General features: G+C 33.2%; 4 protein-coding genes across 10 annotated transcripts; 3 read left to right on the forward strand and 1 right to left on the reverse strand.

Annotated features, from left to right (window-relative positions):
• Positions 1–187: 187 nt before the first annotated feature.
• On the forward strand, positions 188–3,361 carry LOC111368187 (pre-mRNA-splicing factor CWC25 homolog). 2 transcript variants are annotated; one of them, XM_022989433.1, is made up of 4 exons: positions 188–526; positions 704–842; positions 924–1,094; positions 2,263–3,361. In XM_022989433.1, the coding sequence occupies exons 1-4, from the start codon at positions 339–341 to the stop codon at positions 3,028–3,030; spliced, it is 1,266 nt and encodes a 421-aa protein (XP_022845201.1). In that variant the 5' UTR covers positions 188–338; the 3' UTR covers positions 3,031–3,361. The 2 variants fall into 2 exon arrangements, with proteins under 2 accessions (XP_022845201.1, XP_022845202.1); XM_022989434.1 differs by having other exon boundaries at positions 189–526; positions 927–1,094.
• Positions 3,362–4,434: 1,073 nt separating this feature from the next.
• On the forward strand, positions 4,435–6,234 carry LOC111368188 (aspartyl protease family protein At5g10770-like). Of its 2 annotated transcripts, none has more exons than XM_022989436.1 (2): positions 4,435–4,631; positions 4,744–6,234. In XM_022989436.1, the coding sequence occupies exons 1-2, from the start codon at positions 4,562–4,564 to the stop codon at positions 6,039–6,041; spliced, it is 1,368 nt and encodes a 455-aa protein (XP_022845204.1). In that variant the 5' UTR covers positions 4,435–4,561; the 3' UTR covers positions 6,042–6,234. The 2 variants fall into 2 exon arrangements, with proteins under 2 accessions (XP_022845204.1, XP_022845203.1); XM_022989435.1 differs by having other exon boundaries at positions 4,474–4,631; positions 4,741–6,229.
• Positions 6,235–11,484: 5,250 nt separating this feature from the next.
• On the forward strand, positions 11,485–14,005 carry LOC111368192. 4 transcript variants are annotated; one of them, XM_022989440.1, is made up of 3 exons: positions 11,485–11,921; positions 12,325–12,433; positions 12,516–14,005. In XM_022989440.1, the coding sequence occupies exon 3, from the start codon at positions 12,620–12,622 to the stop codon at positions 13,649–13,651; it is 1,032 nt and encodes a 343-aa protein (XP_022845208.1). In that variant the 5' UTR covers positions 11,485–11,921; positions 12,325–12,433; positions 12,516–12,619; the 3' UTR covers positions 13,652–14,005. The 4 variants fall into 4 exon arrangements, with proteins under 4 accessions (XP_022845208.1, XP_022845212.1, XP_022845209.1 ...); XM_022989444.1 differs by having other exon boundaries at positions 12,340–12,433; XM_022989441.1 differs by having other exon boundaries at positions 11,485–12,433.
• A 123-nt stretch (positions 14,006–14,128) lies between these two features.
• LOC111368191 (uncharacterized WD repeat-containing protein C2A9.03-like) lies at positions 14,129–19,156 on the reverse strand. 2 transcript variants are annotated; one of them, XM_022989439.1, is made up of 10 exons: positions 18,713–19,156; positions 18,178–18,348; positions 17,878–18,036; positions 17,693–17,779; positions 16,691–16,825; positions 16,461–16,571; positions 16,077–16,168; positions 15,878–15,983; positions 15,104–15,190; positions 14,129–14,978 (listed from the first exon to the last, which is right to left on the reverse strand). In XM_022989439.1, exons 2-10 carry the CDS (start codon positions 18,316–18,318, stop codon positions 14,565–14,567), a joined length of 1,332 nt encoding a protein of 443 aa, XP_022845207.1. In that variant the 5' UTR covers positions 18,319–18,348; positions 18,713–19,156; the 3' UTR covers positions 14,129–14,564. The 2 variants fall into 2 exon arrangements, with proteins under 2 accessions (XP_022845207.1, XP_022845206.1); XM_022989438.1 differs by having other exon boundaries at positions 17,878–18,045; positions 18,713–19,155.
• Between the last annotated feature and the right edge of the window lie 6,722 nt (positions 19,157–25,878).

The following is a 25,878-nucleotide window of genomic DNA, read 5'->3' on the forward strand; positions in this document are numbered from 1 at the left end:
TATTTGGGTTTTTCTATTTTATAATTATTCATTAATAATTCTCACAAATTTTTAGAAAAATTACTTGTTAAATTTTTTAAAGATTTAAATAGAAGATTTTTATTAGATAAAGGGTTATTTTTTAATATTTGTTAAAGAGTGTTTTAGGTAGTTCAAAATGTTTATAAAACTCAAAGATTATTTTGGAAAATCCCTCATTTATTTGGGCCAATTTCATGTATTTCCCAACACCACGGCTCTCGTTCATTGTTTGATTGAAAACAAATTACAGTGCAGAGAGAGAAAATTTCTCGAAGCGATTGCAACTCGCAAGAAATTAATCGGAAGACTTCTTCGATATGGCTCTGAAGTTTCTGAACAAGAAGGGATGGCACACGGGTAGCCTCCGCAACATCGAAAACGTGTGGAAAGCCGAGCAAAAGCATGATGCCGAACAGAAAAAGCTTGAGGAGCTTCGCAAGCAGATTCACGAGGAACGGGAGCGTTCCGAATTTCGCCAACTTCAGGAACAAGCTGGACTTGTCCCGTAAGTTCTAACTAATTTTCCCAAATTTTTATGCGCTTAGGGTTCGAAATTTCAAATTAGGGATTAGGTTTTTTTTTTTTTCCCATTCCTTAATAGAAAATTTTAATTAAGAAAATCGTTTGTATTTTTCAAATTTTGCGCTGGCTAATTTGAAATCATGAAAGTGTAATTTTGCAGGAAGCAAGAGCGATTGGATTTTTTATATGATTCAGGATTAGCTGTTGGGAAAGGGGGTTCTAGTTTTAAAGAACTCGAATCCTTACCAAGGACTGATCCTGATACCACTGCCTCTTCCTCTTCGGCTGCCACCACTAAGGTAATTTCTTTGAATTGCAGATTGAGTTTTTTCCCTCTTTATGTGGATCGTTAATTTATATGGTAATTGCTAATGTTATAGCAGCAGCAGTCGTCGGCACCGGGAGCATTATTTGAGGAGAAACCACAAGCTGCTAATGATGCGTGGAGGAAATTGCACACGGATCCATTGCTTTTGATTCGTCAAAGAGAGCAGGAAGCTCTTGCTCGTGTGAAGAATAACCCCGTCCAGATGGCCATGATTCGAAAATCTGTAAGATCAGTATTGCACGTCATTCATGTGATGTCTAAAGAATGATAAAATGTGAATATGTTGTTTTTATATCATAACTCATGCTCTGGTCGAAATATTTTTGCTAATTCAAGTAGTTAGGATTATGTTTAGTGGCATCAAACTTCAATAATTTGTTTATTTTTTGCTGACATGGATCGGAATGCCATAGTATGACCTATAAGGTACTGTATGAAACAGTTTACCATACTAACCATTGTAATGCAGAAGTAAAGCTTATTCTGGTGAATCTGACGTCTTAATCCCCTTTATTGTATTGCATTAGATTTCTTTTAGTTCCATTTTTAATTGAAGAGAAGTTATTCACATCTGCAGCCTTTTTTCCATCAGAATGAACATCTAGTTGTATTTATCTTACTCATTTCTATATTTCCATGCCATGTTTTTCTGACGTAGCTGATTTCTCTGAAAGTAATTCTTTACTGAGCCTGCTTTCCCTTGAGATGATCCGTATCAAATTATACACACGTCTTGAAATGTTGACGTGTGTGTTGGTTGGGTGGAAGGGTTTCTGTTTCAAGGTTCTACAAGTTGTGGCATGTGGGTGATAGAAAAGGAAACTGACAGTCTATTGCTTCGGGCTTAAACTGCGAAAAGATCCATGGCATATATTGTTTTATACTCGGACTTCTATATTAGTAGTGATTTTACTTTGAGGTCCTTTTCCATGAGTTTCTGTTTGGGGAATATCTGATTGGTAAATGAGTTGTAACCTTTGGCATCCCACTAGTAAAAGTGCTCCTAATATTCATACATAGAGGATGAGTAATGCTATGTGTACATGTACAGATTAGTTTACAGATTGATGATGTGGAAGAGAGAGGAAGAGGAAAAAAGAGAAGGAAATAAAATCAAGCCAGTTAATCTTATCCACATTATTAATCTGTAAACCAATTTGTACACAAGTTTATACAAGTAGCATCACTCAAAAGGATTCCTTGGAAAAATGAATTTTCTTTCTTAATTCTTTTGTCATTTAGATCCAAAGACCTTTGATTTTGTTTCGTGGAGACTGTACTATTGAATGTAGCATGTTCCCTGTTGAGAGAATTTGCAGTGTTACGTTGATGTGCACAACTCAGGAGCTTTGTAGAACGCTAACTGATTCAGACCACTTATCATTTTCCAGGTGGAAGCTAAGAAGCCCAAGGAAAAGAATCATAGAACGAAAGATGAGAAGAAAGGGAGAAAAAAGCATCACCACAAGAAGTCTAAACATCAGAAACATTCATCGTCAGAAAGTGGCTCCGACTCCAAAGATACCACTTTGCCAGAGGACAAAAGAAGAGATGCAAGTCATCACAAGGGCTCAAAATATGACAAGCCTTCACATAAATCATCCCGGAATCAGGATGAAGACTCAACTGAAGGGGACGTTTATAGAAAGAGAAATTATCACCAGGACGACAAAGAACGGAGATCTAGTGACCATTATCTGAAAGTTGACAAGAATGAAGAACAACATAGAAACAAGAGGACTTATAATGACTCTCAATGTAAAGAATATTATTCAGACCGACATGTGGAATCCCGTCATGACAGGAAAAGCCATTTCGATTCTTCTGATAAACCACCAAGGCATGACTCAAATAATAGACGTCGAACTTCTGTTAAGCTTTCTGAAGAAGAGAGAGCTGCTCGGCTGCGGGAGATGGAAATGGATGCTGTTAGGCATGAAGAGCAAAGATGGAAACGACTAAAGAAAGCAGAGGTGAATGATGCTCGGGAAGCCATTCATGACTCTGCTTCTCTGGGAAGGAACTTCCTTGATGCTGCTCAAAAGAGCATATATGGTGCTGAGAAGGGAGGAAGCTCCACCATAGAGGAGAGTGTTCGTCGTCGAACACATTATTTACAGGGAAGATCAGAAAGCGAAGGCAATGCTTTCCGACGTTGAGTCATGATTGTTAGAACAAACACACAAACGGCTTTGACCCAGCTTTTGTAATGTAAAAATAAGACTTCTACATGCTATCTTCTTGTAATGAAAAATATCATGATGATCCTGCAAGATTACAGCTGCGTTTATTGTATTAAAATTTCTTATGACCTCGTACCAAAAACTACCGATTTTACTAGGATTTTCAACAGCCTCTCTTCATTATAAATTTTTTGAGTATCTACAGAAGCACAAGGTGTGATTTTACCCATTTTATGGCCGTGATCTTGACATTAAACATTTGTAATGATTTTGATTTGTTTATATGCGGATGATAATATTTTGTTTATTTATTTCTTGATTTTATGTTGCATTTTCTTGTTTTAATTTGTTCCTTGAGGAATTTGTCAAAGTTTGTTTCTCCTACAAATAGTGAAAATGTTTGTATGGTTAATGTAATGCCATGTAATGCAGCTACGTATTATGAGTTTATTACAAACTGATCACTGTCGATACCTTGCACTAATACGTGTACCAATCAAAATCTAGNTAATGCAGCTACGTATTATGAGTTTATTACAAACTGATCACTGTCGATACCTTGCACTAATACGTGTACCAATCAAAATCTAGTAACGTTGACTGATTTTATAGGATTTGATTGATTATACACCGAAAAATTTATTGAGAAGAAAACATTGTTTGTCAAGACATTATTGAATCAAATCGAAATACGAATCAAGATAACTGAGAAATGTGACCAATACCTCAATTATCGGCGTCAAGTGTAAAGATCCATTTTCTCTTCCAGGCTGAAATGACCTTGTCGTGACTTAAAAACATTGGCTTGTCAATTATTGTGTGTGAGAGAGACAATTGCTAGGTTGGGGAATTGATCTACTTGTACAAAATTTGTTTACAAAGTTAATTTACATATTAAATGTTGGCAAAATCTAGGTCATTAATATGAAAATTTGTTTTTGAAATAATTGGTTCAGATGTTGTCAACACATAGTTTGTAAACCAAGTTTGTACAAATAGCATAATTCTAGGTTGGGAGTGTCCAGCGGTATGGTACAAGAGCATTTGTGGAGTTTTCCTTTAAATTTTGTACGAGCCCTAATGTCTTGTATGAGCTAGGATTAGTATGATGTAACATTGTTTTTCATGTAATAAGATCGTAAGTATGACGTAAACCTATTTTTCGTATAATAAAATCGTAGTCGCTTCGCTCAGTGGATGTAGCCCAATTATCGAAGCAACCACGTAAATCTCTGCTTATTTTCTTCTTGGTTGATTATATATTATTCATCATTGTTGTTACACAAATCACAAAATCATCTTTTCCAGAGACAATGAAATGGGTCCCTGAATTAAAGCAAAATAGATGTCTCAACAAAATAGTTATTCATCTCCATCAAGGCTGTACTGCGAACCCCACAACTCGATTTGAAACGTCATCCCTGCCTCGTCCAAATTAGCTGTTGATTTGATATAAATTCCTACTGTTTGTACAAATTCTGAAGCACTTGTAAGGAGTTTTGAGGAAATGATGTTGATTTTCTCTCTGCTTTTCACTCTCTTGCTTGCAAGAACATCATCAGTTCGAGAAATTCGAGGTTGGTCTATGCTTTTTCTCATTTACGACTTAACTTCACGCCTGATCATATGTCATGGATTTAATGAATCTACGTCTTCGAGTCTTATCGCTTATTTCTTGTTTTGTAGAAGTTGATCAACATAAACACCCTGCTCTGCACCTGCCTTTATATCATGTCCAAGGAAGGCAAGACTCAGACCAGACTTCTGAGACTCCCTTGCCCTTTTCCGAGGCTCTTGCTCTGGACAGGACTCGAGTTATGTTCCTAAATTCTAGACTCGCAAAGAAAAACACGACAGCAGCTGATTTGGGACGCTTGATTGATCCAAAATCTGTCAATGTTCCTCTGAATCCTGGGGTGTCACTTGGTATTGCAAATTACTATACCAAAGTAGGCCTAGGAACTCCACCAACATACTATCCCGTGGTTGTCGATACAGGGAGCTCCTTCTCGTGGATCCAGTGCGAGCCGTGTAAAGTGTATTGCCATCCTCAAATCGGTTCCTATTTCAATCCCTCTGCTTCAAGGACTTATAAGCAGCTATCGTGTGACACAAGACAGTGCTCTGCACTGGAAGTAGCAACTCTCAACGATCCCGGCTGCACTTCTTCGAACGTGTGCATATACATATCTACTTATGGAGACACGTCTGGTTCCATCGGATACCTTAGTCGAGATTCACTGAGCCTAGGCACGGGACAGGCGCTGCCTAACTTTGTGTTCGGGTGCGGGCAAGACAATGAAGGCCTATTTGGAAAATCCGCCGGTATATTTGGCCTAGCGCGGAACGAGTTATCTATGTTTTCGCAATTGTCTCCCAAGTATGGTAGTTTATTCTCTTATTGTCTCCCGACTAATACGCCCCTAGGAAAAATTGGCAGCGGAGGGTTTCTTTCCTTCGGAAAATCTTCTTTGTCCTCGTTCAAGTTCACTCCGATGTTGTCTGAACCTCAGGATCCTACCTTGTACTTTCTAAAGCTCTCAGCTATATCAGTAGCCGGCCGTAAACTGGGCGTGGCAGCATCCGGCTACCGAGTCCCTACGATCATAGACTCGGGAACAACCATATCGCGCCTAACCGCATCAGTGTATAAGGTCCTTAGACAGGAGTTAGTTCGCATCATATCGTCCAAGTATCAAGTTACAGAAGCGTATTCCATACTCGATGCGTGTTTCAAAGGGACTTCGGTCGAGATATCAAAAATTGTACCTAAGGTTCAATTGATCTTTAATGGTGGTGCTGATCTTGATCTGGCGCCACACAACGTTATTTTAGAAGTCGAAAAAGGTACGACATGTTTGGCATTTGCGAAGAATTCTGATCCTAGCGAAGTCGCCATTATAGGCAACCAACAACAGCAGACAATTGAAGTTGTTTATGACCTTTCCAATTCAAGAATTGGATTTGCAACCGGAGGCTGTCATTAGTAAACAGTTAAAAAAGCAGTGGATTGATATCCCTTTGCTGGAATTTTACATTTAAGTTGAATGTTGTGTGTAAGATTTTATATTTTAGAAGATTACTGATGAATAAATGTATATTTAATAATGTAAAAGTACCCTACAAGTCAATTTGCAACTCCCACTTGGATGAAGAAAAATAATATTATATATAATTTTACTTTCGTGAAGATGAGTACATGATACTTGTACGGGTGGGATACAAATCTCTAGTGTCCCACTGCTATAAAGTCTCACAACTGTTTATTAGAAGATAGTGAAGCATCATGGCGGAAGTTTGAAGAGATAGAAGATGGTTATATAAGTTGGTTTTGAATAACTTCGATCAATTAAATGGAATTTGTTAGTAGATTATGGAAGTTCTAAGCTTGAGGGCATTCTACTTCGCAAGGAGGTGATTTTATTATATTTAGTTAGTCGAAAGTAAGTGAATAAGAAGTAAAAGTCGAAAATGAGCCTTTGAACTTGGAATAGATTAGCAAATCGATATTAAAAATGGCAGGAAATTGAAAAGATTTCAATCCCATTTTGGAAAATAAAACGAGAATTATTCGCTTGGGAGTTAGGATAGTTCGAGTATAAACTTGGGTTGGGACCAAAGAGGTATCAATAGTCTTGGCACAAGCACCCCGCGCTAGCTCGTATAATTGGCTATAAGCATGAACATATATCTTTTCAATTTATTTTTTAATCAGAAAGCAACAAGTAACATATAATTTAGTGAAACACGACATTTGTTTGCGGTCTTCTAGAACATGTTTGTTTTCCTTTTCAGATGTAGAATGTTAGACCAAATATATCTTCCGAGTTATGCTACACTTCCATAATTTCTTTCACAGAAACACAGTTGTCATTTTTTCATTGGCAATTAGCAAAACCAAAAAAAAATGCTATGTGAAAAAAATTCTATACACATGGCTTTTTCCATATCTTCCGGCAGTTGTTATAAATGAGCAGTGCTGTGTGTGCAGAAACTGTACACACAGAAACACCACAGAAGAGACACAACATTGGGGTGGGTGGGTGATTTTTTTGGCTTTTTTTATTACAACATCGGCCCCAAAATGTATAATTTCTAAGTGCATTTCTGTGAAACACTCTTCTGTACATATGGAGTTGCTGGTTAAAATACATACATACGGCTTTCACTTTTAAAAGTTCAGCTTCATTCAAAGATGGTATAAAACGGTGTCTGCTTCACAGTTCTTTTATCATGGAGTGATACTGTTACCAAATTGAACGTTATAATATTGAGAGGCGAGTGTCGGCAATCATTAAGCACATTATCTTAAGGGGAAAAAAAAAAAAAAAAATAGTCCAAGTATCTGCTCGTCGAATTTATATTTCAGGATTACTTTTGCCTACATTTTAGTTAGTTTTAAAGTATTGAAAAATATTAGGCCCAATCCATGGATATATGTCAATGTACATTTTTAAGGGAAAATTTCATAATTAAGAGGACAACTATTACTCATTTCCAAAGTAAGAAAACAAGTTTCAAATTTCAAAAATCAGATATTCATTAAATTTTATTTATAATTTAATTAATTAATTATATATTTTATTAATTAAATATATTAAGGTCGCGAATCTATACAATTTGATCACATATTCACAATTTAATTAGTCACATATTATTTTTCGATCACAAATCAAAATTTTTAATATCACAAATTATTTTACAGTTACAATTCAAAACTTTTATAGGTCACAAATTTGTTCGTTGATCACAAATCAAAAATTTATACGTCACAATTTATTTATAAGTCACAAATGACAAATATTATTAGTCACAAATTATTAAACAATCACAAATTATAAATTTTTTAGATCACACATTATTTTTTGTCACAACTTATCCTTCATATTGGTTACATTGGTCACAAATTAACCAATTAATCTGCGACCATCACCAAACAACTACTACCTCCAACATCACGAATGCCATCATCACCGTCGAAATCACCACCACCATCACCCTACAACAACAACACTGTCTCAAACAAAATCAACACATCATCGCGGCACCGAACAAAATCAACATATCACCACCACACCATCACCCTACAACATCTACACACCACCACACTACACACACACACACACACACACACACACCCCGAGCAGATCCACCACCATTACGCAACGACCACACCACATCTTCCCCACCACAATGCAAATCTGCCACCACCATGCAAATTCCGACTGCATAGATCTGCCACCATCACGCAACCACCACACAACATCCACCTACCAAACACCATCTTCCCACACACTGCCACACGACACACACCCGTGCAGATCCGCCAACACCAAACAAATTAGCAACTCCTACGTTTTCTTGAGAGAGAGAGAGAGAGAGAGAGTGAGAGTGAGACGAGAGAGAAATGTGGAGAGAGAGAATATTGAGAATTAATTAGGATTTGTGTGTGTAATGGAGTATATATTTAGTAAAAATATATATTTTAAAAAATATTAATTACAATTAAATATCTAATTGTTTAAAGGTTAAACTACCCATCTTATTTTAGAATTGTGAATTTTTAAAGTATGAAATTGTGAAATTTCCACTTTTTTTTTTTTTTTTTTTTTTTTTATCAAATCCACTTTTTAGCCCAAATTAAAGAATAAAGTCCACATGCATATTGTATTCTTCTCAATCTTTAATCTTCTGATTCTCTCTTGCCGAAACCATTCTTTCAGTGCGGTCTCTCTTTGTCTCTAAATTTTTTTCATCAAAAAATTGGTACGATTTCTAATTTTTGTTAAATTTCAATAACATGTTTCATATTTTAAATTTTCATCTATTCATTAAAGAACTCAAGCTGTAAAACACATGCATTGACAAATTAGCATGTAATATCGCAAGAAATTTGGATAAACTTTTGTTTATAACTACTGTATTCTATGGAAAATTCAAGAAAACATAAAACTTTTCAAGCACTTATTTTGTTTTTCGAGGATTACAGATAATTTGGGTTTGCTAGTACCATAAATGAAGCTAACAAGTGGCAAGTAAAATGGAAAATTGAAGCGAAAAACACAACATTCGAAGTAAGAAACAATTCTAGAACTCAAGCTGTAAAACACATGCATTGACAAATTAGCATGTAATATCGCAAGAAATTTGGATAAACTTTTGTTTATAACTACTGTATTCTATGGAAAATTCAAGAAAACATAAAACTTTTCAAGCACTTATTTTGTTTTTCGAGGATTACAGATAATTTGGGTTTGCTAGTACCATAAATGAAGCTAACAAGTGGCAAGTAAAATGGAAAATTGAAGCGAAAAACACAACATTCGAAGTAAGAAACAATTCGATAAAAGCGACAATGAAGAGACAATACAATCAGTTGAAAAATCTTTTAGAGGTGTTTATTTTCTCTTTGTAATTGATCAAGCTCGATCTTTACTTCAAACTCGTTTTGTAAACATTATGAGAAGACATGAATTTTTGTTTAATCTAGAGAGGTTAAAAAGTATGCATGTTGACGGCTTGTTGAAATCTTGTGAAAATCTTTGACAATATTTGAAGCAAAATGGATATTTAGATATTATTGACGATAACTTATGCTAGAAGTTGACAGTCTTGAAGTGTGTTTTACCTAAAGAAATAAAAAGAACAATTAATGTGCTACATTACTTGAAGAAAATAAATAGCTATTTTTCGAATGCTTGCATTTCTTACGAGATTTTGCTAGCCATATTGGTTATAGTTGCATTAGCAAAAAGAAGTTTTTCCAAGTTAAAATTGATTAAGACTTATTTCCGATCAACTATATGACCACAAAGATTAAATGGATTGACTATGTTATCCATTGAAAAAGAAATTGTTGAACAATTCAGTTATTTAAAATTATTTGATAACTTTGCCTTTAAAATTGCAAGACAAGTTGTATTTAAGTGATTGTTTATAACATTTTCGCATAACCATTTGATTGTAATATAAATATTTTGAATATTTTATTTTATTTGTTGTTTTATTGTTATTTTAAGTTAATAAATTTAGTTTCGTAAAATTTTAATAAACGAAAAATAAAATTGATTGCTTGAAATGATTTAGTTCACATCAAGCCTGCAAAACATAGGTATTAGTGATAGCGAAAAAACTCACCTTGCCCTGTTCCAATGAGGCACGGCCCCAAATGGGGCAAATAAACCCGCCTGGAACGGGTTGGCAGGGTAGGGTAGGGCATGGGGCAGCATGGGGCGAGGATGCCCCACCCTGAACCCATCCCGTGAAGGGGATAAAAAAAAGATTAAAAATAATTTTATTTTTAGATAATTCATTTGTTAAAAATTCATTTTAAATTTATATTTTATTCTCTAATAATGACATAACTCAAAATTTTGAAAATATAAAAAAAATAAAAATATATAAGAAATGAAAAATTAAACAAAGCAACAAACGAGTCAAAAAATTGTCTCGCGAGGCACGGGGTGTGGTTTGGTGGGATAGGCCCCACCCTGCCCCTGTTGCCATCCCTAGGAGGTACGGCTCTGCGTGTAACCTCATGTACTATTTTTGACAATACCAAGTGCTATTTCTTAACTGTTGTATTTAGTCAAACATTGTTAGTCACAAATTATTAACAATTACAAGATTTAACAAAAACCAAAACAACTTCATAGGAGCTCCAAATCACGAAGTTTCGAAAAAGTCAAAAGGGGGCAAATATGGGCCCTATTGGCTTCATTTGTCAACATTATTGACTTTTGGGATCATCATTTACATCTAATGAACGTTATCAACTTTGTTTTCATTTATTTTTTTCTTCTTTATGATGAATCGAGTACATTGCATTCAGGTAATACGAAAAAGGTGAAATGCTAAGGCATGATTAGCTTTTTGAGAAATATTTAACAATCAAAAGAAATATAAGAAGAAATTTCACAAAATGTCCATTTTTATCTAATCATTTGTAAAAATATCCATCATTGCAAAAATATCTAATTTGAAAAAATTTAAACCAAAATATCCTTATTAACAATTTATAATTCCAGACTAAAACAAAAAAATGGACATTTTGCAATATTGTTACTGGTCAATAAAATTTTGACACGTAACCTGCCATATTTATTTCAAAAAGTATACATGTCAAATCACAATAAATGCTATATTTTTCATTGATTCAGAAATGTTGAGAACGACATTTTTAAATGTAGAGAAACGTCATGTTCAAAATGAAATGTTATTATAGACAAATGAAACGGTATTCAAATGTCGAGAATGACATATAAAATGTCGAGAAATATTATTTTAATGTAACTTTCATGGAAGTCACTTATCAAAATTCGTGACAAATTGATAAAAATATCAAATGTCGAGAACGACATTTAAAATGTCAAAAATATCATTTCAAAATGTAGCTTTTCATTTAGGGCATAATAGATAAATTGACACTAAATTCAAATAAGTGGACACTTTTCAACTCATACCTTTAAAATTAAACATTCTTAAAAATGCCCCTAAAATTCCAAAATAATCTGTCTCAAAAGTTGAAAACTTTTTGCAGAATCTAGGTGGATATCTCTTAACTCTTCCCTACGAGTTCTGATACTCAAACAGGGGCCGTGACGGTCCCTGTTACAATAGCACAGCCCATTCCCCACAGCCTTTATTGTAAGTCTTCGAAAAACACGTAGAATTATAATTTGTTCATTGAACATCTAACCATTTCGAGGTCTTGACCACCATCTCTCAAGCAAAAGATACCAAGAAATTGACTCCACTGGTGTTTGCTGCATTCATATATCTGCCATATTAGTTGCAATGGACTCTCATTTCTTCCATTGCTAGCTTCCTTCTATTACAAGCAAGCATTTTCAATAGCCAATTAGCAGGTATGCTAGCAGATAGTTTCTGAATCATCTAAACTTGTACGTGTTTTGTCTTTCTCGTAGTCTAGTAGATCTAACAATAAACCAGATCAAATAAGGAAAAATAATCTGAGAAGCTCTGTTGGGTAATCCTGTAAAGGAATCAAACCAGAAAAGGCATGAAAATAATCATCATCCTAAACTTTTCTGTCTCTCATTTTGTACCTAGAGTAAAATGAAGAGAAAAACTTTTAGTTGATTCATGTGAAGATCGAGTTGTTTGAATTAATCATAAGAAAGATGCATCGATGGGCACAGCATTGAGCCCAGTGTAAAATTCGAAGAATCATTAAAAACGAAAAAGTTTTGCTTTCTGCTGAATTTTTAAACCACCATAAACTAATCTTGTCTCCCTATTTCTCACCAGATATGCATGTTTCAGGGGACTTTAAAGGTCAAAGGTATTCCTGAGGCACCAAAAATTCCGAATACCGTCCAAAAAAAACTTATACCAGTAGCTGAATTCAAATCATAAGGTTTGTTTTTACCTAACAAATTTATAAATTTTTGTGGATTTATACTCCCAGATATTGGTTTCACCATTTTCCCTCTATACAGATAATGCAGTCTAATCTCAGCTTTGTAAACGACGTGGCCAATCGCTGATCCTGTCGAGGTTCTGATCAATTCCATCTACCAACACAAGGTAAGGCAGTCGTACAATGGGATGTTTACCTTCGAAAGCAGTCACTCGATCATTAAGCTTTCAAGAAGAGTTGAATTATGGATTTCAAAGAACATCCAAATCCATTCCCGTGTGGGAAGAATTGTTAACTTCCCACAATACCAACGACCAGGTTCTTGCCTTTGTTTATTCTGCACACACTACAAATGAAGTTATAAACAGAGATCCCAAAACTGCTAATGAGACTTCTGATATTGCCAAAGTAAAAGCAGATGCTGAAAACTCTTTACTTCCCCGACATGCTATTCGAATGAGTGATTTTGGGAGATTGTCAAGGTCGAAAAGCTGTCAGATGATACTGGATAAAGAATTTTCCATGCAAGATCCTCAGATTGAGGGGCTCAGTGAAAATAAATTAGATTGGAGAGATAAGAATACCGGAGGCTCTAGAAGCTTTCACACGGTTGAGGAATACGATGCCCTACTAAAGAGAATTTATATGTCCAGCACAAGAGATGGAGAATCCTTTCAAGATAATGAGTCTTCACTGGATGAGAATGCACACACATCTAAATCTATGGATGAAGATTGCAATGATGGCAACAATCATGGAAATGCTAAAGATTTTATGAAGAACAAATCTGACTCGGAGCATCCGAGTTCTAGTTCGAAAAAATCAGATGAATTTGAGAATTTATTTCAAGAAGGAGCTGAGCGCGAGACTGGTTGGAAAAGGAAGGCTGTTGCACAAGGACTCAGATCACTTGACATGTCTCCAGTCGAGTTTCCTGCCATTGCAAGGCTTAAGCAATGGTTCCATGTAGAGGGGCAAGTTTATTCTCCTGGAACTTACGTTACTCCAAAATTTGGCAGCTATAACATAGTAAATCCTGTGAGAAGAGAAGATCCAAATGATTCAGTGTTTAGTCCAGAAGTAGTGGCAGCTTTTGAAGAGTGTATGCAGCAGCTAGAAGCAGAAGAAGAAAGCATTTTAAACTATCTGCAGGATAATAATGAATTGGAGAACCAAACAGAAGAAGACTGCAAGATTAAAATTTTAAGTAAGTAGAGAAAAATATATTGTTTCCTGTTTAATCACAGTTTGCAAGGCTAGGGTGATGCCCACAGGTGATCTGCCTAGACAACGAGCTTTGGGAGTTTTTTTCCCCTATATAGAATCTTGTTCTTTCCTAGATAATTATAAACAGGGATATATCGAGTAGCACACAGTGATTATGCTGCGTCAAAATTCCGACCAAGAGATTCATATGATTATTATCAGTCACGCTTGGTCTCGCAATCATATTAGTGCAAAATCTACTTAAAATTGATCTCCACCTAACATACCTACAATTCAGAACAAAATCTGCAACTCCCTTTTGAAACAAAAGGTGCCTGATTTTGCCAAAATGGGGCCTGGGAGCTCACATGCTGTAGTATATTAGGCTAATGCAAGATTTCGGACAGTATTTTAGCCAGCATGAGCTAATAACAAACACATTCCCCTAACATCTCGAATGAATTACGCTATTGAGCAACTTACAGATTAACAACTTTCAAGCATCTTTCATATAATTTCTCCAACTTTGCAAAATCATCAAATGTGTAGTTTCATACCAAACTAAAAGATTTTTCATTTGAGTATTACATTAGTAGCAAGCAGTCAATTCCCAATCAATTCCAGAAATTTAACGACACAGTAGAAATTTCGACACACACATCAATTGCCAATGAAGTGACATTTCCATGAACGAAGTTTGCCTTGGGCTGAGATGAAAATTTCATTAGTGGCTGTACCAAGATGCAATCCAAGCTTCATTATGCAACACCAGTAGGCATTAATTGAGGAGACAACAGTCTTATTCTGTAAGTGAGCCACCCTTCAGGCTCCTTTCTTGAGAATGTGACACGAGATATTTCACCAGTGTCATTCTATGAGAAAGTTTTGCTCCAACAATGTAAGCAAACAAATCAAATGATATTCACATTAGACTGTCTAGATATGAGTAGTTCCTGCATCGGTTGTACTGAAAAAGGCTACCATAAGTGCGATCCCACACTCCGATAAAGAGGGAATCTGTATCAGGACTGAAAGAAAGTCCAGAGATCTCGCCAAAAAAATCAATCTCTTGTTCTTTCTCAAAACCATTCTTCACATCGTAGACATGAACAAAATCAGCTGGCTCAGCCATCGCCATGAATTGCCCATCAGATGTGAAACGGATTGATCGAATAGCACCTAGATTTCCTTTTAGTACATCAACTGGCTTTGAAACGTTCCGAATATCCCATATACGGCAAGTCTTGTCCTGGTTTCCAGTGGCAAAGATGTGACCATTTGGATGCCATGCAGAAGCAAAAGAGAAATCCAAGTGTCCTCGTAGGTGCGTGACAGTCTAAAATAAAAAAAAGAGTCAATAAGTGAAAAAGTTCCTAGCCCGTTAGCTACTTGGTCCAAAATTTTACATCAGATCTTTCCACAGTCCAATTAGTTTCATAAATCTAACATCAGCGATACTACCTTCCCTGTTTGAGAATCCACCAGCATTCCATCAGGGCTGTCTCCAACAATAACGACCACTTTGCCATCTGGACTCAGAGAGGTGTGCTATAAACAAACCAAAAGCATGATCGTTATATCCAATCAAAATGGACATGCAATATAAACACACAGAATGCCGTATCCTTATATACTTCAAAGTGGGAAAAAAATCAATCTGCACTATAACCACACAGAAAGTATGATCGTCATTACCTCTTAAAATGGAGGGGTAAAAATTAATATACACAGCTAATAAATAATTTCAAATATAAAGCTTATCCATTTAAACTTGCTGGGACATATGCCACTGGGCACATTATACAAGGCATACATAATCTCGTGTCAAAACAAAATAAGCCCAAGTCTTGTTAATCATCTCCAAGCTATCAACTCTAACAGCACTAACTATGAGATTCATTGCAGCAGAAGATCAGCATCCATAACACTCGCACAGCAGTAAGTTCAATAATACCATCAACAGACACGAATAAATCGATCTTTATCAAAGTTAGAACAGTAATATGGCTCAATATTTAGACCATCAGTCCAATGTTTTTTTGGTTATATACACAAAGCACGGAAATAANGATACTGCAGCAGAAAACCTACAAATTGGAAAAAAGGAATAAAACACACATTTGTATGCAGTTTCTAGATTTCTTGTTACATTTGTACTTTCCAAGAAAACATTAGTTAATAACTCTTTAGTACATCAAATGTAGGTATACACAAGTGAAAAGAAACTGAACTTACATTTACAGGCCAAGGATAAGAGAAGTGCTTGATAAGCTGAAATCTCTCCATATCAAAGACTCGTACTCCACAATCATTATTTGTAGCCATGAAATGAACAGCGCCACTGATAGTGATTTAAAGCCAATTAGTCCCAGTATAAATTTAAAGATAGATGTAAAGGGGGTGGGTCGGCATTAAATAGGAGAATGAGATTAACCTAGGACTGTCATAGATTTCAATTGCATTTGTGATTGCATTGTCATCATAAGTTGTCCTGGTACAAAAGGTAACCCCAGGTCGGTCCAGATACTGCATTAAACATGAAATACTTCAGTCCATAAACATATAAGTCCGTGATTATCACTTCCGCCTATCAGAGAAAAGAAAAAAAGTTATCTTTCTTTTTATATATTAAGGTTGCAAATGAAGAAAGACAGACACCTAGAAAATTAAAACTTATCATATGAAAATGAGAGACTTCAAATAGAGAAAGTGATACATGCTAAAAGTCATGTTATACACGTCGTTTCCCATGATACACCATATTTGAGAAATGAGAACAGATACTGCAGATAAAGTATACTTCAAGAGATAGAATTACCTTACAAATAATCTCCCCTTGAAATCCCCCAGCAATCAATAAATTGTCGCGCACTGCCAGAGTACTAACTTGCGTCTGAGTAAATCCCTCCAGTAAACTTCCTGGGTGTTTCTGTCAGAAAAAGAAAGTAAGTCCAGATCCCAAACTCCATATATTATCATTGCCAGAGAAGAACCATCAAACTCATGAACCAAAATGACTGAAAGCCAATCCTCATGAGAAATATGCACCTCGCACGGTGCTACATGGCCAGAGACATTAAGAACTTCTGTCTTCTTGGAACTTAATGAAGACCAGTGAATGATAGAGTAATGTGACATGAGATAAACATCGTGCTTCGACGTAGAGCAAACCAAGTTCCTCAACTGCAATGTCAGACATAATTATGAATAAGAAAAAGTCTAATCCAACGCATATATGCTTCAATGTCAAAAGAATAAACACAATTACATTCATGAAACTCTTCTAAGACAAAAATCCCACCATACTATAATCTAAATTGATATTAGAAGAAGTCCAATATTTAAGTCTATTTCACCAAATAGTGTGCAAATAAATCATCACATGATTCTAATCTTGGACTATTCATCCTTAGCATAACTGGTATCATATTCCAGCATATTAACTTAAACTGGACCTCCAGGTTTCACAAGGTACTATAGCATCATGTGAAAATATGACAGCACGCATTTCTAAGATCAATTTGATATTAGTAGCACATTCTCTATGTGCCCACACCCTCATCACCTGTGCGCACGGGTAATATAAGAGTAACAATAAAGAAACATTGTGGATAGTAAAAAACCTCCCAGCTGGACTCATAATCACTCACTCTTCCAGCATATTCATACCTCAGGTCTGCCAATAAGTTAATAACTTCCCTTAAGAACGCCTAGCCTATACTACATTCAATTGCCTTCAAGATGTCAATCAAACATTCAGTTCTTCTATCAACATAAACCATGACTCAATTGTTTCACGACACAGATCAATGCAAAGTCCCCCCCCCCCCCCCCCCAACAAAAAAAAAAAAGCCTATCCTGCTATGTTTGATCATATACTTATACAGCTCTTTGAGCAAGGCATTTTACTGCAATTAAAGCCAAAAGTAATTCGTGAATAAATTTATAGAAATTGTATGTAGACAAGCTAAAATCCTACTTGCAACTGATATTAGGAGTGAATTCAAAACCAACAAGTCAATTGAAGCATTTCAAAGGACCTCATCTTACTTGAAAATGCAAGATAGTTGATTTCACAGATCTTGTGTTCTGCCAGAACTCATAAAAAACTCCACCTTTCCTAGTTGGCTTGCATTCCTGAAAAAATGAGTCAGAAGTAGTTGTTACAATACATCATTTAAGAGAAGAAAAAAACTTAAGGTGGCAGACTGTTACCATGTAAAACTGAAAGTTACCTTCTCTGAGCCCTCTCCAGATTGGGGTATATTTTCATAATTCTTATACCGTTCTAGTCTAGTCTGCCTATACTTCTCCCTGGAAATGCTTAGCCTTTCCCATGGAATTCCTTGAATATCCTTTCCTCTCCTAGCCTCAGCAGCAGATGTATCCGTAATCTTATTGTCCTAATCACATAAATCAGTTAATTCCTATAACCACTGGCAAAGCCAAAGACAAAAACTAACAAATAAATCTAGAAGTAATAAATCAAGGGCTGAATGCAAATATGCAAACTTGTACGCATAGACTGAACAGACCAAATGGTCGTATTCATCCTCATCTTCCTCGTCAGACTCCGTGTCTCCCATTATACGACCAGTGAAATACATATTCTCATCTACTTCTCCCATCTCATAATCGCCAGCAGCATAGTCCATTTCTTCTTCTTGGAAGGACATTTCTTTATTTCGATTTCACTCGCTCGTTGGCTGCAGCAAAAAGCAATGTGGTATCATATATAATAAAACCCAAGTATTTCAGTGCACAAGAGGCACAGGATTAGGTTTTGAGTTTTAAATCCCAATTAAGGGAGCATTCAAGGAAACTCGCTAGCATATAATATATCCATACATATCAGTTAGTAGAAAATTAAAAGAGGAAATTTGTATCAATTCGAATTTATTTATTACAGATATAGTCCATATGAAGTGGGTAAGGAAAAAGAACAGAAAAAATAAATGCACATTGACGAAACCCTAGACGCAAAAATAGACAAATTAACAAGAAAGGACACGAAACCGTAAATGAATAATCATAAATTGTGAATATAAAGATGAAAACTCTGATACTAACCTTTAATTCCCACCTCTCTATATATTTATTATTTTACTGATACATCCAATTGTTGAACGAAAATAGGAAATCTGAAGCGCGATATCTGCACATCCGATTAATTTTTCGAAGGTTATCCGTCGAGAAGTGGATACAAAATTGTGAAATATCTATCCCTCATTTTCTGTATTGCAAATTCAATTGCGGTAAATATCCCAAGAAACAGATTCTGATTCGTGTATCTATCCCTCAATTCAACGGCGATGTAAATTTACTTATCCGGCGGTAATTTGGGAGGGCAGGCGGTGGTTGAAAAAAATGAAATAGTAGGGATTTGCCCGCTCTTGTTCTCCTACAGGATTGCTACTTCTATATTGGGTTGCTCTTCCACGCTGGGAATTGAGATTAGGTTTTAAATTCAATGCCATATAAATATCAAAGAGCGATAGACTGCAAAACAATAATTCAAAAACGATCTGTAAAGGGGTAAAAAGAGGAACAAATTTGAAAATAATAAAAAATTATAAATTCAAATAAAATCAAATCAAGAAAAAAAAAGAAATTGAAATGTAAAGAGAAAAGGAGAAATAAATTTAAATGAACAAATTTGAACACACTTTCCAGTGAAAATAGTAGGGTTAAAGTAAGTGAAAATAGGCGTAATAACGGACGTAGATAGTCATTTCAATAAGTATTGGGATAATTTCCCAACAATCGATAATAAATTTTAGCATTTTGAAAACTTCTATTACAAAAAAAGGGGGTATTAACATGATTTGCATATGATCATGGATTGTTAAATATTGAAGCATTATGGGAACTTTGTCCCATGCCAACTCTGAAAACCTCATTTGCTCAATATTAATTCCAATTTTCTAGGCAAAACCTTTTCATAACTCAACTCGAGACCTTCTAGTTAGGCAACTTATCTTTGTAGCACGTTGATTTATAAGCTCATCAATCAGACAATCACTTTATGTAAACTCTTGTTTTTAACTCAAAAAACTGGTTAATGTTAATGACAAGTTGTCTCATCGTGTCAACTAGTTGTTTATGAGTTGCGGTGGGTGAAGTTGTGTCACGTTGGGCTCAAAAGTAAGTTGAGAGATGCTTCAGTAAAAATTTTAATTCATAAATAGAAAAACGTAAAAAACATGAGTTAAAAATGTTGTTGGACCTAACGATATCGTTGTACTCTAATCACCTAATTTCTTTCTACAACAAATTAATTATTGAACTTTCTTTTGTTTTAGAGGACATCTATGCATTCACGTGTTAGATTAACGGAGAAGCGAACTTGGCGGTGTGAAGGAAGACTCCAAATATACTAGTTGAAGGACATGCAATGCACGTAAGTTGTCTATCAAGATGCACACATTAATATTTTATCTAGAAGTTATAAATTTGGGCCCACATCAAAGCCAAGGATAGGGTCAAGAATTTGTGATCGATCTAAAGAACCACAATTAGATACTTAACTACCCACGCTTTAAATACGATGATTGTATATCAACAATCCCACTATAACAAGTCCAAGAGAAAAACCATATAAGAAGATCGCAGCAAGATCAGTAAACTCATTTGACCTTGTATAATAGAAAAACAACCAATGGTGTGACATAAAATCAAGCACAAATTCTTTTATGGACAAACATGAAACAAAAGATTTGGGAGCTCTCTTGGAATGCCCACAACAACTCAATTTTGCTTTTAAATCTCTGCTCGACAGCACATTCCTTGTCTACCAACAAAAAGAGAAAGAAAACGGTTCAATGCAAATGCAGTGTGTTGAATTTGAAAACAAAGCAAAATAGAATGTTATTAATGAAATAAACTTAAAGAATTTTGGATACACTCACAAAGGACACTAGTAATATACAATAAAATCCTCACTCCACAAACATACACACAGCTGTGTGCTTTCCTCTCTTATCACTCTTTCTCTTTTTATCTATCAAACACATATAGGAAGGGGTTCATGGCGGTGGAGGAATTTTCAAGTATGGCAGTGCTGTTGGAGAAAATTCAAATATAAAATGAAGTGAATGACAATTATAACAACCAATGTAATATGTTTCAATTTCCTAGATAATTTTTCTAATTGAATTGTGGTTACAAAACCTTAATGGCTATTGTGACATTTTTATGTTAATACAAATTAATGGAGAATTGAAACTCTTTCTTATCCTAGTATCATATAAGGAGGTATCCTCCTTCTCATTACACACGTCAAACTTTGAGGGCTCTCTTCTCCCCTCTAATTTTCTCTCTTCTCCTTTTGTTTTCAAGAGTTTTGTTTTTTATAGTTTAGATAATTATTTTTTAGCTCGGTGATTAAAATGAGCATCCCGAGAGTCATTTAAAGTAGTGACGAGATGCTACTCAGTTATTTTCAATCGTTTATACACTACAATGTTGGAGAAGGGGGGGGCGGGAGATCAACAACCACATTTCTTCTATTTTATTATTACTCTATTTACTATATGTTTCATTCCATTATTTTATATTACTCCAGCAATATTTTTAATTTCATATTGTATTTTTTCCTAACAAGTGCTTCATATTCGAGAAGCATTAACGAGCGGGGCAGAGGCCTGTGAGCCTCTGCTAGGACAAACAGAAGGGGTGGAGCCCATGCGATTTTTTTTTTTTTTTTAAATACAGGTTGGACCCATCGACCTGCTCTCTACAGTGAGGGGCCTGTAAGGCCCCTATATAAATAGTGCCCTGTACTCAGGGCATTATTCATTTCTAAAATATACTCCAATATGTCAGCAAACATATAAAGATGAGGTTTGACGTAAATTCCAAAAAATTCTGGAATTTTAGCAACAAGAAATCACACCAATTTCTTGAAAAAATCTTGTAAGTCGGTAGTGTATCTTTACAATTATGATACTATATGCCTGATTCTTCAAGTGCTAAAAATTTGAGAGGATGAATGAGCCATGTCGTTTTGAGATTTTATTAGAGAATGTGAGTTTAAAAAGTAAGAAATAATTTTAGATTTACACATAAACTTATTTTATTGAGATAATTTCTAATTAAAAATAAATCCGAGAAAGAAATTTAAAGAATGAGGCTCGAAGAATTACGTTTAAACACACAACTAGTTATATATGTTCTCGTCGAATGAGATTATAAAAAGAATATATTGATAAATTCTGACGTTACATTTAAGCATTAGTTATATCAACATTTTCAATAATTGCTGAAAAATGAAACAAATATTCCTTTTAATTTAACATAAAGAAATATAAGTAAAATTCGTAATTTACATGTTTGACTAGTTTGCGTCTCGTGAGTTTTACGAATTTTGTATTTATTTTGATTTTATTAGCGTAAAATTTATAGATTGTACAAAAAGTATTTGGAAATAAGAAATGTTTGTTTGATTCTCATCTTTTGGTCGACTGTATATTTTATGTCATAATAATTTATTTTTATTCTTATAAATAAGTATAATAAATGTTGTGATTGTATATATGTCAACGATAATTTATTTTTAATTATTTATTGTATTTTTTTGTTTAATGTAGATGAAGATATTTTTTTTATTCTGATATTGCAAATAAGTTGTAAATTGAATTTTGCAAAATACTTTTCTTTAGCAACTTCGATTCGAAAGGCTATACTTGTAGTTCAAAAATAACACATGCAGTTGTAAATTGAAAGAGAATATCCACATACACAAACATTTAAATAACAAACTCATGTTTGCACGTAAAATAACTTGAAGTGGCATTTATTGGATGGCCAACTCCCTTGTTGGTGTAAGAATTAGAACCTTAACAGCAAGCCTATTTTTCGGACGATACAATAGTCACTCCAAGTTGGTAGGGCAAAAAAATTTAAAAAAAATTAACATAAATTTTATTTGAAAGAGAAAAGAATTAAAAAGAAATTTAAATAAATTGATAAAAAAACCAATTATTTATAAAGTAAAATTTTCAATTTTAATTAAATAATATTTATATATTTTTCATTTAATTTTCATAACTTTATTTTATTTTTTACTTCTAAATAATTTTAAACAAATTTTTTTACTTATATAAGTAATTTTTACATATATTAGAAATATTTTTTATTAATATGTTTATTTTTAATTTTTTTTTTTACTAAAAGTGATTTTTTTTTTTTACTTATAAAAGTGGTCAGCACAGAGTAAGACGGGAGGTATGGAAAGTTGTGTGTTACATAGATTCACATTGCCTCTTTTACACTATATATATAATATAATAATATAAGCAAATGATTTGATTCGAAAAGGCGCGGCCATAGCGTATGAAAATAGAGAACAGAAAAGTACCAAATTTTTTTTTTGAATAATCCTTTGTGCACGGAGAACACACTATATATAATTTTTTTAATTCTTTTCTCTTGAAATTTTTTAATCTACAAATAACTTTTTCGTTAAAACTGAAAAATTATGTTTTATTTGGAAGAGAAAAGAATTAAAAAGAAAAAATAATTAATTTTTTAAAGAAAAAACGCATTTGTTAACACATACGTTTAATCTCCGTTTAATTATTTTCGATATTTATTTAGATCATTTGATGTCTCTACGATATAGTTCTCAAAATGAGTTTCGAGAGAATGCAAAATATTTATCAATTCGACTATTGTACAATCGTCGATAAATTTTTAAAATTAGCTTGTTATCGAAAATTTCGAAATAGTAATAAAATAATTGATTTTTTTAAGAAAAACGACTTATGCGTATTTTTTAAGACATACGTTTAATATCCGTTTAACTATTTTTCATATCTATTTATATCATTCGATGTCTCTACGATATAGTTTTCAAAATGAGTCTCAATTGAATGTAAAACATTTATCGATTCGACTATCGTATAATCGTCGATGAATTTTTAAAGTTAGCTTGTTATCGAAAATTTCGAAATATAATTTGAAAATGCCTACTTTGACATCCCGTAACATTTGCTATGATTGACCGTTTCACACACTGTTAATTGCGTGCAATACGATGCCACGAGTACTTCAAAACGATATTAAGAATGTATATTTCAATTTCGTTTGATATCCCTTAATGAGCCTGAAAATGAATACAAAAATATAAGTAAAAAAAAATATTCATTTCTCTCTCTATGCACGGAGACCTGGAGTGCAAGGAGACCAAGGTCTCCGTGCACGGAGTCTTTGGGCGTTCTATTTTTTTCTTCTTTTTTAAATAAAAGCTAATACCTTATATATATATATATTTTTTTTTTTAAATTTTTAGTTTTTTTAATTTTTAATTTTTTTACTTTTTACTATGTAAAGAAATATACTTAAAACTTTGACTTAATATTTAATCTAAAGTAATATTTAGATAAATTTAATTTAAAAAATTCAATATTACTATAAAATTAAATATTGTCTAAAATTATTAGATATATCCAACTACGATGATATAGTTTTTTTTTGTTTTTTATATCTATAATAATGTAAAAAAAAATATCCATGCACTCTATGCACGGAGGAACGCGTCATTTTTACTCCCCACTTCGAAAAAAATGAAATTTTAAATAATTAAAAAAAATTTACGTCATACCACATAATTTTTTTGGAGCAAAATGATATATTGAGAAAAATGTTGCGAAAAAATAATAAATAGTAATAAAAAAAATTAATTTTTTTAAGAAAAACGACTTATACACATTTTTTAACACATACATTAAATGTCCGTTTAACTATTTTCGATATTTATTTAGATCATTCGATGTCTCTACGATATAGTTCTCAAAATGAATTTCGAGAGAATGTAAAACATTTATGATTCGTACAATCGTCGACAAATTTTTAAAATTAACTTGTTATCGAAAATTTCGAATTAGTAATAAAATAATTGATTTTTTTAAGAAAAAACGATTTATACGTATTTTTTAACACATACGTTTAATGTCCGTTTAACTATTTTTTATTTTTTTAAATATTTGTGTTGTTTACATTATAAATCTTTTTTCAATTTAAAATTTTTTTCTCTTAATAATTCTAAACAGAAACTTAGTTTTGATTTGCATTATAAATAATTTTTCTTTTTTCAACTTAAAATTCTTTTTTAATTTCTTTCTCTTTAATTTTTTTACTCACAAGTAACTTTTTACCTCTTAAAAATATTTTCTTTCTTATATTATTAGTATTTTTATTTTTTAATAATTTCAGATAATATTTAATTTTATAATAATAAAATATATAAAACAAATTTACTTTAAAATATTTTATTATACTATAAGAAACTGCTACAACACGTAATTTCCATACCCCCACCACTCCATGCTTAATCACTCTTATATAGATATATATAGTAGGGATATACCACTCTACGCTCAACCATTCTTATATAGATATATATAGTAAGGATATAAGAAAAAATTATTTTTATATAAAAAAATAAAAAAATATTTTACAAAAAGTTACTTTTAAATAAAAAATTTGAAGAAAAAAGAATTAAAAATAATTTTAATTTTTGTTGTTCACATTATAATTTTTTTTCAATTTATAATTCTTTTCTCTTAATAATTCCAAACAGAAACTTACATTTGAGAATTTTTTTTTCTGTATAGTTTTATGTTATAAATAACAGTTTTTTCAATTTAAAATTCTTTTAAATTTTTTTCTTCAAATTTTTTATTATTAATCAGTATTTTTTAATAAGTTTGAGATAAAATTTAAATGTCTAGTAATAATTCAATATATAAAATGATGAAAAAAACATATTCACTCCGTGCATGGAGAAAAAAATTTCGTCATACCACATAATTTTTTTGAGCAAAATGATGCATTGAGAAAATTGTTGCGAAAAAAGAATAAATAGTAATAAAATAATTGATTTTTAAAAAAAAAATGATGTATACGCATTTTTAACACATACGTTTAATCTCTGTTTAACTATTTTCGATATTTATTTAGAGCATCTGATATCTCTACGATATAGTTCTCAAAATGAGTTTTGATAGAATGTAAAACATTTATTGATTTGACTATTGTACAATCGTCGATGAATTTTTAAAGTTAGCTTGTTATCGAAAATTTCGAAATAATAATAAAATAATTGATTTTTTAAAGAAAAAACGACTAATGCGTATTTTTTAACACATACGTTTAATGTCGTTTAACTATTTTTGATATCTATTTTAAACATTCGATGTCTTTACGATATAGTTCTCAAAATGAGTTTCGAGAGA

This window comes from Olea europaea, chromosome 18, assembly GCF_002742605.1.
Source record: "Olea europaea var. sylvestris chromosome 18, O_europaea_v1, whole genome shotgun sequence".
Classification (NCBI taxonomy): Eukaryota; Viridiplantae; Streptophyta; class Magnoliopsida; order Lamiales; family Oleaceae; genus Olea; species Olea europaea.